The 16,682-nt window shown below is 39.9% G+C and overlaps 1 protein-coding gene across 1 annotated transcript in view; it reads left to right on the top strand.

Annotated features, from left to right (window-relative positions):
• The window catches only part of rasef (RAS and EF-hand domain containing), a 50,034-nt gene that overhangs the window by 6,990 nt on the left and 26,362 nt on the right, over positions 1-16,682 (top strand). Inside the window, exons 2-4 of the mRNA XM_060930729.1 lie at positions 7,825-7,971; positions 11,262-11,352; positions 16,236-16,331. Of these exons, the coding sequence (XP_060786712.1) occupies positions 7,825-7,971; positions 11,262-11,352; positions 16,236-16,331 (334 nt within the window). The remainder of the gene's footprint in view (positions 1-7,824; positions 7,972-11,261; positions 11,353-16,235; positions 16,332-16,682) is intronic.

The raw sequence follows: 16,682 nt of genomic DNA, 5'->3' as shown, positions 1-16,682 counted from the left end.
TTGTGACCTCGCTGACTATTACACGCCTTGCTCTTGGAGTGATCTTTGTTGGTCGACCACTCCTGGGGAGGGTAACAATGGTCTTGAATTTCCTCCATTTGTACACAATCTGTCTGACTGTGGATTGGTGGAGTCCAAACTCTTTAGAGATGGTTTTGTAACCTTTTCCAGCCTGATGAGCATCAACAACACTTTTTCTGAGGTCCTCAGAAATCTCCTTTGTTCGTGCCATGATGCACTTCAACAAACATGTGTTGTGAAGATCAGACTTTGATAGATCCCTGTTCTTTAAATAAAACAGGGTGCCCACTCACACCTGATTGTCATCCCATTGATTGAAAACACCTGACTCTAATTTCACCTTCAAATTAACTGCTAATCCTAGAGGTTCACATACTTTTGCCACTCACAGATATGTAATATTGGATCATTTTCCTCAATAAATAAATGACCAAGTATAATATTTTTGTCTCATTTGTTTAACTGGGTTCTCTTTATCTACTTTTAGGACTTGTGTGAAAATCTGATGATGTTTTAGGTCATATTTATGCAGAAATATAGAAAATTCTAAAGGGTTCACAAACTTTCAAGCACCACTGTAGCATGATATTGAATGAGTCGAAGACGAATCCTAGCTGAATGGAATATATCTGATATACCACGAAAAACTGGGGGGGGGGGGGGGGGGGGGGGTTTAACTTACCAATATCCAGTGCTCATTGGTAAAGAGAAAACTTTCTCATTGAATATTCGCATCAGCTCTGACGTATGAAGTCATGTTGTCTTGACAACTATGCAGTATCGTAAACCATATTCAGTGCTCATTCTCTATTGGGTAGCGTGACATAAAACATGTAGGATAAGCGATATGCTAACAGTATTGCATGCTGTCAAACCAAATGAATGAAATCGGCTGGAAGGGAATAGAATGCATGCTTTTATTCCATTATAAAAGTATCCTGTATGTATAATAATATACAGTAGAGTGCACAGTTGATAGAGATTATAACAATATCATGTAGACTCTAGTTTTCCCAACAGCATGGCTATTACTCCAATGATACATTTAATGATAATGATAATCCAGCTGACTACACAGATGTTTCAGATGACAAATAACTACTTTGTGTAAAAACTTGTGTATCACTCGGAGTAGAAATGATTTGAATGACTAATTATATTGTAATAACAAGCGATGATGTGTTTACATAGCCTGGCAAGCCAGACTAAATGTGAATATTTAGTCTGGTCTCGGTCGTAGACATTTCCGAAGGGTGGGGGTAGGAACAACCCGTTGTCTTTCAAACTGTCTCTGTGCGTATAGGCCAACGCTCTGACCAATCAGCGCAACAGTGACTGTGACGTAGTCAGAGCGACAGAAAGCAGTGGGGGAGGCCTTGAAATAAATAATTTTTCAAAATGCGTATTAATTAATAAACAGGTTCTAGATATTAAGAAGTTTGGAGATAATGACCACAAGTTTGGAGTCTGTACCACATACTTAACATACACTTGTTTTTTTTTAAGTGTTTTTCAAGGGTTTGCTTAAACTGTTTTTGAGAGTTTTTATTTAGTGGTGTTTGGTGAAATAATTTCCCTTAAATTTAAAATAACTGGAAAATAAGAAACAATCAAAAAGTAATGTTTCAAAGCTGTTTATTAATTCTTCGTACTGCACAAACTAGCCCCATCCTTTTGGCTACGAGCGGAGCCAGCTGGTAGATCAGACTTTTGCCATAGCCGGTTGGCAAAACAGTGAAAACGTCCTTCTTGAAAAGGAATGAGCGGAGAGCCTCTTCCTGCTCATGTTTCAACGAAAACTCCAAGTCTAATTCTTCTAAAACTGATTCCAAAGCGGAGTCAAACTAGCGCTGTTCAATAGCCGTAGCCATCTTTCCTGTTGTGCTTTCTCCAGCGTCGCGCAGCCTTGTTGTCACTCCTGCAAAAGCCCGCCCAAACAATCCAAACAAAAACCTTGCGTTGTGATTGGCGGGCACGATTTAATGCCCAGGGTGTTTTGTTGATATGGTGCGAGGCTAGACCCACTCGTAGGCAAAAATATTTTTGGCCGCTAGGCAGATGGGTCTAGTTTACTAGGCTAGTGTTTACATACAGCTATATTTCATGACAAGGCAAGTGTTGCCATCTATTGCCATCTGTTCATCTTCAGTAATCGCTGTACTCTGTGGATCAGAATACTGCCTGGATGGCATGCCAGTCCAATGCAGAGCTAGAATATCTCTATATCTTTGCATTTTTAATTTAACCAGGATATTCCTATTTAAATATAAATTCATGGCTATAGAGATCTTGCAGTCACGTGACCGGAAAGTACACAACCGCCATCTTGTCGGTAAAAAACACAGCTGAATACTGCTGCACTCGTGTACAGAATGGATCAATTTCAACCGACGGACTACACGGCTCATTTTTCTAATGAACAGATAACTAGATATATGTCTAAAATAAATGATCTACAGATTAGTGACCCTTATGGCTTACCGGACGGAGTTTTAACGACCGGATTTTGAACTGCCAGCGGAATACCCGGACGTGTATAATTACCTCATTAACTTTCCCTCGCTGTTCAGTGGTGAAGCACTGCATGCTTATAAATCTCTGGACAGTTATCTTTACAGAAATTCAGGATTTGTCAGCGACTCAGATGTGGCATCTTGTAAACAAGAATCCTCATTGGATGGGTAAGTCACTTAAGTATTGAGTATAGCACTGACCAGCTGATTATAGAATAGAATAGAATAAGGTAATTCCAACTGTAATTCCAAATCGTCCGTCTTGTTTACATGGATCTGGCGTTGGAGAGGTAGAGGCTTAGCAGTGGAGGTTTGAGTGGCTGTTTTCTGAGCTTAGTCAACAGGCCGGCTCTGCAGCCTCGCTTTTGCTTCCGCTCCTGGCGCCGCCTCCTTCGCTTTGCTTCCAATAACAATCCACGGAGACCCCGCTGGTCTCGCTATCTCGTCCGGAATGTTGTGCATGCGATGGAAATCGCTACAAACCATCATTTTCTGCTGGAAACCAATGTCCAGTAAGTCCATACAGTTGTAGTGGATATTGAAGTCCGGTACAGACGAACAACACGCAAAAATACACACAAAAAACATAAAAAACGTGCACAGGTAGGGAGAGCTTGTAGCCGCAGCCGTTGTAGTAGAATTGTATATAGTAGGGTTTTCCAGAAGAAAAGGTAGAAGTAAAAGCAGAAGTAGAACCAGAAGTAGAAGTAGAAGGCAGAATATGGCGTTTGACCGACAAGATGGCGTCTGTTACAATCTGGATCGGCTGTGACGTCACATGCAAGTGCTCCATAGTAAGACAGCAGCTATAGCTTCACAACAATTTTATCAGTTGATTTTTTTTTTTAATTCCACTGAGTATCAGTAAAAGAAGACATGATGAGTGGTCAAAAGTAATGGTTTGATAAATTATGCAATCAAGTCCTAAGAAACACCTTATAATGAAACACACCTATGGGTAAACTCATCATGAACTGTTTGCTGAATGAGTCAGTAAGTTTAGCTGGCCAGATACTTTATACTCCCTCTGATAGACGTGTTTACTTTTTTTACTTCTGGGATGTACCTGTAGGTTGTTTTAGAATATTATGCTCAAACTTGCACTTTTGGTTTTACTTTTATTTCATGCAAAAGGGCTTTTTGGTGCTTTTACTATCCCTTACCTCATCTTTATTTGCTCAGCTGCTGTTGGGTGGCACAAAAGAAAAGCGGTCAAAAGTATGCCTTTCATTAATACATTTAAAAAAGTACAATTGTTGGTAAATTGTTGTAGAATAAGTGGAATGAAACACTTTGGAATGTGCCGTTTTAGGAAAACAATCAACTTTGGGGTGGACACGGTATCTTTGTGTCTGTGTCAGGCCATATAACACCACCCCAGTGCTTATTATTAAGTCAAGTCAAGTTTATTTGTATAGCGCTCTTAACAATAAACATTGTCGCAAAGCAGCTTTACAGAATTTGAACGACTTAAAATATGAGCTAATTTTATCCCTAATCTATCCCCAATGAGCAAGCCTGTGGCGACGGTGACAAGGAAAAACTCCCTCAGACGACATGAGGAAGAAACCTCGAGAGGAACCAGACTCAGAAGGGAACCCATCCTCATCCGGGCAACAACAGACAGCATGACTATAACATTAACAGTCCTAACATAAAGTCAGCTTCGTTGATGCTATAAACCCCCACCGATGGAAACCCGAGCGCAAAACCGTTCACGACAACCGCAGTCCCAAATTATTATTATTATTATTATTATTATTATTATTATTATTATACTATAACAGTGCATCAAGTATCAAGTTTTATTCCTTATACTGTGTCCTTAATAAGAGTAATAAGCTGATTTAACAACATGTTACTAAACCATGTCTTTTGATAATGTATTCCTTCTAAGCCACCAATTGTGGTTTCTGTCCCAGGTGACTGATGATGGTCACGAAAGTACTTTTAATATATAACTCTGCAATCTTATGCTTTTATTATTTCTACTCTTGTGCCACAATCATGAAAATATCGGCCTACTGCTCCTAAAATAATTCACCACTTTCAGTGACGTCACTAATTATTTCTTGAAGCTATTTTGGGAACATTTCTTTAATCACTACATGACAGGTCTGTTTATGGATGACGTTTATGGATTGCTTTAAAAAGTTCAGAGTTAGGGCAAGTTCACATGTGTACACAGGTGTACTAATGTGTTCCAGTGGCTCTATGAGAGATTATACCCAGAACTCTTCTCATCTGTACGAAATTCAGTTTAAATGGTATCCAGCAAAACCACCATGTATTACAGAATTACTGTATAATGGATATAGACAATGGAAAACTGAGCCCAGGAAAACAACGAGGGTGATAGTGTTCGGCAGCATTACGGAGTTCATGGTGGATTTTTTTAATCTTTCTTTTTCTTTTTGATAAATGAAGCTCTCAAGGTTAGTTTGTGACATGGAGTAGAGTACACTCTAAAACACATTCACTTCATTTCTTATTAGAGTTCATTAAATCTAAAAGCATTTAAAGCTGGACTGCCTTTCAGAGTTTTCAAGTGTAGGTCATAAAAAGAATTTTCCCCCACACCCAGTTATTTTTGTTTAGTGGACTGAAAGCTACTGAATCCGAATCACAGACTTCCAATTTTATTCGATTTTTAAAAATAGAACAGTTAATGAATTTAGGGCCATGTGGCCCTAAATTCTCCGATATTTTTTCCTGCTTCACCATGACCCAATTCAAGATACTACGTCATGCATCACGTAGTGGGCTTTCCCTGTTCGCACAAGGCATCATGGGATACAAATTTGAAACAGGAGAGAAAAATGGAGGACGCAAATGAAACGTGAATGACCGACTACAGTCACGGAAAGCGAGAAGAAAAGATGTTACGTTGCGAAGGAAAGGAAACGCAGGACAAAATGAATAAATATTGGCGGTCAGTGAGCACCTCGGTGTGATCAGCTGTTCATTTAGCGACAGAATGATGGAACTGTCAGTGCATGTTCAAAGGTAAACCTGCGCATGCGCACACGGACTTCCAGGCCTTTCAATTACATAATTTGGCCTACACCATATATTTCTGAATTTGGGCTTTTTCCGTCGTGATACAGGGTAGAAACAGTAGAGAAACAAACTTCGATTGTGTTTAATCTGCCGCGTTCTTGGCTTTTTACCTTTCGTTTTGATGTGTCCGATCGGCTATTCTTGTTGTGCGAAAGGCCAGAGGTCGCCGGTCTGCCAACATGCACCATTGTGAGGCTAATGTGGAAATCCCGCTCTGGTCATTGGTACGCAAGTCTCGCTCCTCCACAAAATCATGGCGTGCCGATCGCCGTTGATGGAGAATTCGTGCTCTGCGCGAGGCTTACAGCTAGTTCGACGAACCCGGAACAACATGGGAATGGTGCGGCTTTCGCTTCAATTACGAGAAATACATGCTAATTCTCGCTAATTTTGGTGTTTTTAAGGGCGTATTCACACCTACGTTGTTTGGTCTGGACCAAACGACCAAACGAACCAAATTTCCCTTGGTCCGGACCTTTTGGGTTGGTCTGAATACAAACCACTGAACTCTGGTCCGGACCAAACAAGTGGCCCGAGACCGAGCTGCAAGGTCGGACTCAGTCTGGACCAAAGGAACCCTGGTGCGGACCTTTTGGAGGTGTGAAAGCAGACCGGACCTAATCCAACAGTTTTGCTTTTTTGTACCTCGGGGGCTTCCGTCGTTTGTCGAGCATTATGGGAAACAGAGTCTTGACACTCCACCGCAAAGCGCAAACACTGTTTCGGTTGTCAAGGGAACCTTACAACAGTCGTTCAGTCATTCAGACCAGTGGTAGGCTAGACTACAGAGTACAAAAAATGAGTAGGGGGCAAACGTGGGCCGAGGAAGAAACGCATACCCTTGTGGATATATGGGCAGATGTCCACATATCTGAGCTTTTGGAGAGAACACACAAAAATGCCGACGTGTTTGCTGTATTCAGTGAGAAAATGAAGGGGTTCACGCGCTCCCCAGAACAATGTCGGCTAAAAGTGAAGAAACTCCGTCAGACCTACATTAAAATCAGGGACATTCTTTCAAAAAGTGGCGGTACTAGCGACGCAAAAAAGAAATTAATCTATTACGATGGATAAGGCGAATATCCCGACACATACCTCCTTCGTCTTGCGTGAAGAGCCAGAACTGTCACAACATGATGTGCGCTCATCAGCGCTATCCTCCGTAGCCGCCTTGCCCTTTGAAGTCGTCGTTGATAAATTACTTGTACAACAGCATAGTAATCGCACAATTGTGAAAACAGTAAAAACTGGAAAAAACATATAGCTTTGATGACATTAAAAAGAATAACAGCACGGAAAGCCTCCATGACTACTTTTGAACTTAACGCTTTGTGCGCGTGTCGTCTCTGACCAATAGCTGAACGACCTCAGGGCGCGTGGCTTTGTTGACAGATTTTGGTCCGCTTACTAAAATGTACAGTGTGAAAGCGAACCACACCAAAATGAAAAAATTAAAAAAACATTTGGTTCGGACCAAAGCAAGTGAACTATCGAACTATCCTGGTCTGAATACACCCTAAAGAAGAAAGTCAAGACATTGGGTTTTATGCAGCCAAGTTTATTTAATCAACATTTCGTTTTTTTTACTTTTGGTAGTATATTTTGGGCACTTGACCTTAATTTGGGCGCCTTTTTAATTTAGGTGCCTACGACGTTATCCGTCGCAGGTTTCATGTAATTGGAAGGCCTGACTTCCTCTGTTTGCTTGACTGCGCGAAGCGAGCGATTTCATGCACATTATTTGCTCAGGAATCCCCTTAAATTAAATAACTTCCCAGCTACAGAATGGCCTGATTTTTTTTTTTTAGATATTACAGAAATAAACACATCACAATGACCAAATTTCACAGGGAACTAAATTTTAACGATTTTATGAAATCGAAAGGCAGTCTAGCTTTAAAAATGTTTTAATAAAACTACCTTTTAGGAACTGGAAATGTTTACATGTAAAGAGACTTAATTTATTATTTATTTTTTTATTATATTTGTACTTTATTATATTTATTTAATTGCGAGTATAAGTGATTCTTGTGTGAAGCTGTGTTTTAGCTAGGGATGTATTTTTCCTTGTAATTTGTTTGATAATTAAATCTGTCTGTCTGTCTATCTATCTATCTTTTCTCTGAATAAGTCTTTTTCCATATCTTCAGTAGTCTACAGAGCTATAAGAGTAGAATGATGTCATATAATATTTATGCATATTAATCATTTTCTTCGATCGTGTGGTCAGAATTGATCAGGTTTCGACTCTGTACCAGAACATCAGTCTGACCGACCCCAGAATGATTCCTCAGTTTGAGAAAGTCCTTCTAAACCTCATCAGTGAGATCAAACTCCAGAGTAAAGAGATGGAGCGCCTGGCACTGAGTGCCAAAAGGTATGCATATTCGCGCACACAAAAATGTCACGACAATTAGCTAATCAGGTAAAACTTGAAGGTATATAAATGTTATATTATACTGATATATCTTTATAACACTAGTACCAAAGGATTATAATAAGAAGATAATGTTATATGGTCTAATGTATTATAAGGGGTAAATAATGCTAAACAAGGCCACAGTAGTACAGTGATGTGTGTACAGTGATTTATTACAATAAATAATTCTCTTACAAGATTACATAAATGCATCCACAATACACTGCATCCTGCAATGTTACTGCAGTAGAGTTTAACTTAAAGCTATTGCCATAATACTGTTTTTAAATAAGGCATACGTCGTGCAAACTGATATTCAGACGTTTAATAGGGGCAAAAAATAGTGTCAGCTAACTTCATAAGGAATAAAAACACTTGGGGTGTGCTGTAATAGAAAAACAATCAACCATGGCTATGAATCCAAAGTTCATTATTTTCCAATAACAGGCTGTCCCAAAATGTTTTATTCCACTTATACCATCATGCTTTTCCAACAGTTACTTTTTAAATTTATTTAAGCGAGCGACAACGTAAGTTTAATCCATTTATAGTTACGTCTAATATCGTGGAACATCCACAAAACAAGTTAATTCCTGTTATTACATTATACATTATAGGAGCTATAAACAGTCGTTCCCTCACCAGCTGTTCTTTACGTTCTCTTGAAGTTAATAAGACAAAAAAAAATCAACAAAATTTCATGCCGCATAGAAACTGGAAAGAAAGGGCGGATGATATAACAAAAATATGATGTCACGGTTTTTGAAGCCATTTCTATGACACGTTATGTATCACAATATACAGGTTTGGTCACAAACTGCCCAAAATGCAATAGGGTTGCACTAAAAATATATTTGATGATTTATAATAAGACTACAGAAATGTACTGATGAAAAATGTTTAACACTGACAAGGATTTTTAACATTTTACCATTGTAAAGATTAAGTACAAAATTTCAGCATCAAATGAGCTGCTTCTAATTCAGTTTGGAATAAAAAAAAAGTACAAGTTTTTGTAAAAAGTTATCATGATATCACTGATATATCAGAAAAATGTATTGTGACGTTATATATTGTCACGTACGCGCGCGTTGGCACTCGGAGTGTGCAGCACGTGCCTCGGACTGCAACTCACACCACACTCGAGCTCATTAGGACTAATTGCCATGCACCTGTTCCTGATCAGAGCACAATCACAGCTCATGTTTTTAAGGACTCTCAGTATACACAGACTTTGCGAAGTATACACTTAGTACCCTGTGTCTGACATTACCAAGCCTTTGTATTTTGTAGTGCTTTTCTGGTTCTGACTCCTGTTTGTACTTTTGGATTTTGCTCTTCGTCTTTGTCTTGTATATCCTGTTACGGCCTCGCTTGACCATTGCCTGTTTTTCTATAATGCGTTTGCCTGATGTTTTGGAACTGTTTGCCAGCGTGCTTTTGGATAAACTCTTTCAGCACTTACTTCCAGCTATCACCCACTCACATGACATATATTTAACAGTTATTCCAGAAATCGAGTCGTACATGAGCTGATAGCTGATGAGGTGCGTAGCACCAAGTTGGCTATAAGCCATGTATGATGAGATTGAGTGGAATAACTGTTTTATTCTATCCACATTCACTGGATTTTGAGAAACAGAGCATTTTTATTTTTTGCAAATTTGATAAATAAAAACTTTATACCAACCGTCCGACAAAATCATTTCTGCTTAGAATGCAAACCGGCGAAATGACAGGAACAATTTGTGAAAAATGCTATAATAATAATTCTTGAAAAATAAAAAAGATACATTCTTACCATGAAATACTTTCATTCCATATTTTGTAGCCTTTTTTGTAATTTTTTTGGGTTTTGTTTTCAAGTAGAATTTTTATTTCTTCTTCAGTTGGTTGAGCAACACTCTCCGCCATTTTCTTCTTCTTCTTCTTCTTTAGGGTTTTTTTGGTGGTTGGCAAACCAACTTAAAGGTGCATTACCACCACTAACTGGGCTGGAGTGGTAATGATATGGGGGGGACTATATTCGTTTAGCTATTTCTATTTCTTTTAAATACTTGATAACAAAGTGATATGTCTGACTTGATGCGCGCCGCCATTTTGTTTTTCTCTACTCATGATATATGAGCTGATAGCCTAGTAGTAGAGTAGCCAATCAGAGCGCACGATTGCTCATATCCAGTGAATGTGGATAGAATAAATCACGATATTGATGATATATCATTATATTAGCCTGGGCCCGTCCATCCTAAGCGTGATGCAACATGAGGGCCTGTTGCGAGCTTAGTCTGGCCAGGCAAGCTATCTACAGCTCTTCCAAGCTCCCGAAAAATCGGGAACCAATCAACTTTGAGCATCTCCAACGGCCCTGGGTAGAGGCGTGTTCAAGGCAGTGACGTACTAGAACTGCGACCGGAAGCCATAGATTGTTTACAGAATCTATGCCGGAAGCGCTTCATTCACTAGAAACATTATGAACATGGAGCAAGTTCTCATTGAAAACGGAGCAAAGAGCAGCCCTGGAGGTATTTATTGAAAGGAAGGACGTTTTCGCCTTGCTCCCGACCGGCTTCGGTAAGAGTTTAATCTACCAGTTAGCCCCGTCGCGTCACATACGTCAGAGGAAAGAGTGATGTGATTGGTTTAAGCTTCGTCACAGCCTTTTCTGGCTTCGACCAGTAGCAAACTGAGGCATTTCAGGGAGGCGGGTCAACCACGGGCTTTGGGAAACGGTTGGGCTTAATATCTTGGCCAGACCAATAGCTCGTAGAGCTTTGCAGTCGCGTTAGCCAGACTATCATTATATCACCCTGCCCTACCTGAATGCACAAAGTCCTCAGTCCTGAAGACGTTCTTGTATCAGAACTTATTGACCTTAATAAAGTGCTGACACTGGAGACTCCTTAAATGTTGAATAAATGTCTCATCCCAAAAAGCTTCACCATATTAACAAGTATACATTTTCTTTCTTAAAAAAACAACAACAACAACAACACATTTTAATCTGCTTATTATTAATCTTTGATTATGTGAAGCATCCATCAATAGTCCACCAAGTCTCTGGGAATGAGTTCTTGCCATAGAAAGTATCAAGTATTAAGATGAGTACATTAATATAAATGTTACAGCCAGAACTATTTTTAGAGAAAGTTAATAAATTGTTATAGGAAGTTAATCAGCACCTTCTGACCAATCAGGTTTGGGAAATCAGCAGCGCTGTGGTACAACTGTGTTTAACGTGTTTGCAGGGCTCAGGACAAGGCTGCCATTCAGCTGAGTGCGATGGAGGAGGAGATGGACCAGCGCATTCACACAACCGAGAGAAACACACGCATGGAGGTCGGTACAGCTTTAACATCTTCTGAAAATGCAGCCTTTAGTGTGTTTAGGTTTGTGTAATGTGTTCGTGTGCTGCAGTTTGCTCAAACACAAGGATAAGAAGCTCTGAGTTCTTTTGATATATTCATGTCCTAAAAAACCCCAAATGATTAGAGAACGTTCTGGCTTCTCCTCACACCAAATCGGTTATCATCAACTGATAATGCTGAGGCTGAAAATGCGTTACGCAAATGCTTCACATTATTTATGCAGAATTTGTATCCTGTTCTACAGGGTCGCAGGCAAGCTGGAGCCTATCCCAGCTGACTACGGGCGAAAGGCGGGGTACACCCTGGACAAGTCGCCAGGTCATCACAGGGCTGACACATAGACACAGACAACCATTCACACTCACATTCACACCTACGGTCAATTTAGAGTCACCAGTTAATCTAACCTGCATGTCTTTGGACTGTGGGGGAAACCGGAGCACCCGGAGGAAACCCACGCGGACACGGGGAGAACATGCAAACTCCGCACAGAAAGGCCCTCGCCGGCCACGGGGCTCGAACCCAGAACCTTCTTGCTGTGAGGCGACAGTGCTAACAACTACACATATTAGTAGAGTATTGAATAGGTAAACATTTTATTTAGGTAATGACCCACCTGTGCTTTTACATTGATATAACTTTATCATGCGATACTATTTGTTGTTTCCATGGATCCTGTATTTGGCATGTTATATAACATAACAGCTGAATGAGCACAGGCAAATTTATGCTGCTCTGGTAAGGTAAATACTTCTGTCATGTGAGTCTTCTGGATGAACTCCAGATCTTTATTTGTCCACGGCGTGACAGTTTTCAGGGCCGAGAAGTCTGGATAGTGTCGTGTCTGCTCACGTCCTTAACCCTGTTTTTAATCTGTAACTTCTGTTCCTGGTCCATCTCTTATCAACTGACCCATGTTTATTTAATTTGTAACTTACTTATGAGCCCACAGTGCCTGCTTGGTTTCCTACAGCTTGTCAGTTAGTTGAGACAGTACGTACTACGATTATTATTTCATCACATTAATAAACAAAAGAATGAGTGTTAGCTTTTTTTTTGGGGGGGGGGAGTTTCAACATGTGGACTTTTAATGTTTTAAAATGTATTACATGCTTTATAGTGAATCAGTAACATTGAGTACAGGACGTCATGGGAAAAAGTGAAAACAAACAGCTGATAGTGTGATATTTATATCAGGAGCTGTGTTCGAGCAGTGCAAGTAGTTCTAACTCTCAGAATTTCTAGATAAATTTATGGAAAGTGATACAGTTGAGGTCAGAAGTTTACATACAGTGGTGCTTGAAAGTTTGTGAACCCTTTAGAATTTTCTATATTTCTGCATAAATATGACCTAAAACATCATCAGATTTTCACACAAGTCCTAAAAGTAGATAAAGAGAACCCAGCTAAACAAATGAGACAAAAATATTATACTTGGTCAATTATTTATTGAGGAAAATGATCCAATATTACATATCTGTGAGTGGCAAAAGTATGTGAACCTTTGCTTTCAGTATCTGGTGTGACCCCCTTGTGCAGCAATAATTGCAACTAAACATTTCCGGTAACTGTTGATCAGTCCTGCACACCGGCTTGGAGGAATTTTAGCCCATTCCTCCGTACAGAACAGCTTCAACTCTGGGATGTTGGTGGGTTTCCTCACATGAACTGCTCGCTTCAGGTCCTTCCACAACATTTCGATTGGATTAAGGTCAGGACTTTGACTTGGCCATTCCAAAACATTCACTTTATTCTTCTTTAACCATTCTTTGGTAGAACAACTTGTGTGCTTAGGGTCGTTGTCTTGCTGCATGACCCACCTTCTCTTGAGATTCAGTTCATGGACAGATGTCCTGACATTTTCCTTTAGAATTCGCTGGTATAATTCAGAATACATTGTTCCATCAATGATGGCAAGCCGTCCTGGCCCAGATGCAGCAAAACAGGCCCAAACCATGATACTACCACCACCATGTTTCACAGATGGGATAAGGTTCTTATGCTGGAATGCAGTGTTTTCCTTTCTCCAAACATAACACTTCTCATTTAAACCAAAAAGTTCTATTTTGGTCTCATCTGTCCACAAAACATTTTTCCAATAGCCTTCTGACTTGTCCACGTGATCTTTAGCAAACTGCAGATGAGCAGCAATGTTCTTTTTGGAGAGCAGTGGCTTTCTCCTTGCAACCCTGCCATGCACACCACTGTTGTTCAGTGTTCTCCTGATGGTGGACTCATGAACATTAACATTAGCCAATGTGAGAGAGGCCTTCAGTTGCTTAGAAGTTACCCTGGGGTCCTTTGTGACCTTGCCGACTATTACACGCCTTGCTCTTGGAGTGATCTTTGTTGGTCGACCACTCCTGGGGAGGGTAACAATGGTCTTGAATTTCCTCCATTTGTACACGATCTGTCTGACTGTGTATTGGTGGAGTCCAAACTCTTTAGATACGGTTTTGTAACCTTTTCCAGCCTGATGAGCATCAACAACGCTTTTTCTGAGGTCCTCAGAAATCTCCTTTGTTCGTGCCATGATACACTTCCACAAACGTGTGTTGTGAAGATCAGACTTTGATAGATCCCTGTTCTTTAAATAAAACAGGGTGCCCACTCACACCTGATTGTCATCCCATTGATTGAAAACACCTGACTCTAATTTCACCTTCAAATTAACTACTAATCCTAGAGGTTCACATACTTTTGCCACTCACAGATATGTACCGGTAATATTGGATCATTTTCCTCAATAAATAAATGACCAAGTATAATATTTTTGTCTCGTTTGTTTAACTGGGTTCTCTTGATCTACTTTTAGGACTTGTGTGAAAATCTGATGATGTTTTAGGTCATATTTATGCAGAAATATAGAAAATTTTAAAGGGTTCACAAACTTTCAAGCATCACTGTACAGTGACATGAATGTCATCTTGGATATGAATGTCATGGCAATATTTGGGCTTTCAGTCATTTCTTTGAACTGTTCTATTTCTGTGGCAGAATGTACAGCATACATCTTTAATTAAAAAACACACACTAGTCTTTGGTGTACAAGTTTTCATTTTCTTTGGGTTTTCTGAAATCAACACAGAGTCAAAATTATACATACAGGGTCAAAAATTTACATACGCTCACTTAGATTATTAATTCAGAGGTGCTGAAACGTCCAAAATGTCTCTTTTCTTGCCAAGGCCAAGGTCTCTTAACTTCCTGTTAGTGAACATGATTGACTACAGCTGGTAGCTTCTCTGTGCCTTCATGAAAAGGGTTTATTTACAGCACTCATTGGATTGACCAACACACAATACAATGGGAAAGTCCAAGGAGCTCAGTGCAGATCTGAGAAAGAGGATCGCAGATGTACACAACTCTGGAATGTCTCTTAGAGTCATTTTCTAAACAACTGCAAATTCCAAGATCAGTTCAAACAATTGTCCAAGCCACTTTACTTCAAGAAACCCCAAACTGTCACCTTCAGCTGAAATGAAATTGGTTCGGATGGTCAGGAACAACCTGGGAACCACCATAACACAGCCCTGCCATGAATGGAAGCTGATGGATCACTGTCTACAGTTCAGATCACCATGGACTAAGAGGCTGCTATCCAAGAAATAACCCCCTGCTCCAAAATTGACACCTTCAAGCTTAACTAAAGTTTGAAGCTAACCACACCAACAAAGAAAAAGCCTTCTGGAGGAAAGCTGTATGGTCAGATGAGACAAAGATTGAGTCGTTTGGCCACATTGACCACCATGTACCAGCTGGTGGTGGTGGTAGGATCATCATGCTCTGGGGCTGTTTTGCTGCAAGTGGACCTGGTTCATTGCACAAAGTGGATGGAATAATGAAGAAGGACTACCTCAGAATTCTTCAGCATAAACCATCTGAACCTTAAACACGACTTGGGATTTGGGAGTTACAACAGGACAATGAACCCAAACATGCATCAGAGCTGGTTGTGGAGGATAAAGCAGGCTAACATTAAGCTTAAAACAAGTCCTGACATCAACCCTGTTGAAAATATATGGACCGTGCTTATAAGTCGAGTCCATGCCAAGAAAAAAAACCCAAATTTAATTAAACTCTATCAATTCTACCATGAAGAGTCATGAAAAATCCTACCAGAATTCTTCCAGAAGCTTGTTCATGGTGGACAAAAACGTTTGGTCAAGGTGAATCTTGCGAAGAGACATTTTACCCAAATATTAGGTGAGCTGTATGTATAATTTTGACCCTGCGTTGATTTCAGAAAACTCAAAGAAAATTAAAACTTGTGCACCAAATTCTAGTGTGTTTTTTTTTTAAATTAAAGCTGTATGCTGTACATTCTGCCACAGAAAAAGAACAGTTCAAAGAAATTACTGAAAGCCCAAATATTGCCATGACATTCATATCCAAGATGACATTCATGTCACTGAATGTAAACTTCTGACCACAACTGTATGTCTGAAAACACGTCCCTCGTCGTTTGTTTGTTCCCCCCCCGCAATTTTCATGGGAACTGATCAGGTCAAAGATTTGCACGGAAGAAACGCCACAATTTAGTGATTTCATAATATTTAGTTATATTTATTGAGTAATATGACGGAATGTATTTAGTAATTGCTGCTATTAAATATTATTACTATTTATTTACACAGCAAAATCCCCAGTGATGAATTAACACCCAGAGTGTTGATTTAACACCCTACTGTGTTTATATAGGTCCAACTGGACCCAAATAAACTCTGAAAGTGTTAATTCAACACTGAGGAATTTGCTGTGTAGCAATTTTTATGTGAAAGGTTAAACATTGAGGAAAAAGACAAGTTGAAATGATGAATTCTCATAGTCTCTATGTTGTTCTGTTTCCTTTAGGAGTCTAAGAAGGCAGAAGCAGCACTGAGTATTATGAAAGGGCAGTACGAAGCTCAGCTGAGTGAGTTACGGCAGAAGATCCTCACCCTGCAGATGGTGAGCGTTTGTTTCATGACCATCAATAAATTCAGTTTATAATCCAGCACATACTGAATGCTCTAATTTGATTGGTCAGAAGGTCTGGATTAATTTCTATAATCTGTAACAGCAGCTTTAAAGGTAGACTGACTTTCAGATTTTTCAAGTCTAGGTCATAAAAAGAATTTTCCCTGACACCCAGTTATTTTTGTTTAGTGGACCGAAAGCTGATCCCATTATCTGTAGCCGCTTTATCCTGTTCTACAGGGTTGCAGGCAAGCTGGAGCCTATCCCAGCTGACTACGGGCGAGAGGCGGGGTACACCCTGGACAAGTCGCCAGGTCATCACAGGGCTGACACATAGACACA

Source organism: Neoarius graeffei, chromosome 10, assembly GCF_027579695.1.
Source record: "Neoarius graeffei isolate fNeoGra1 chromosome 10, fNeoGra1.pri, whole genome shotgun sequence".
NCBI lineage: Eukaryota > Metazoa > Chordata > Actinopteri > Siluriformes > Ariidae > Neoarius > Neoarius graeffei.
Note: the sequence above shows the minus strand (reverse complement) of the source record. Positions and strands in the feature narration are given on the sequence as shown.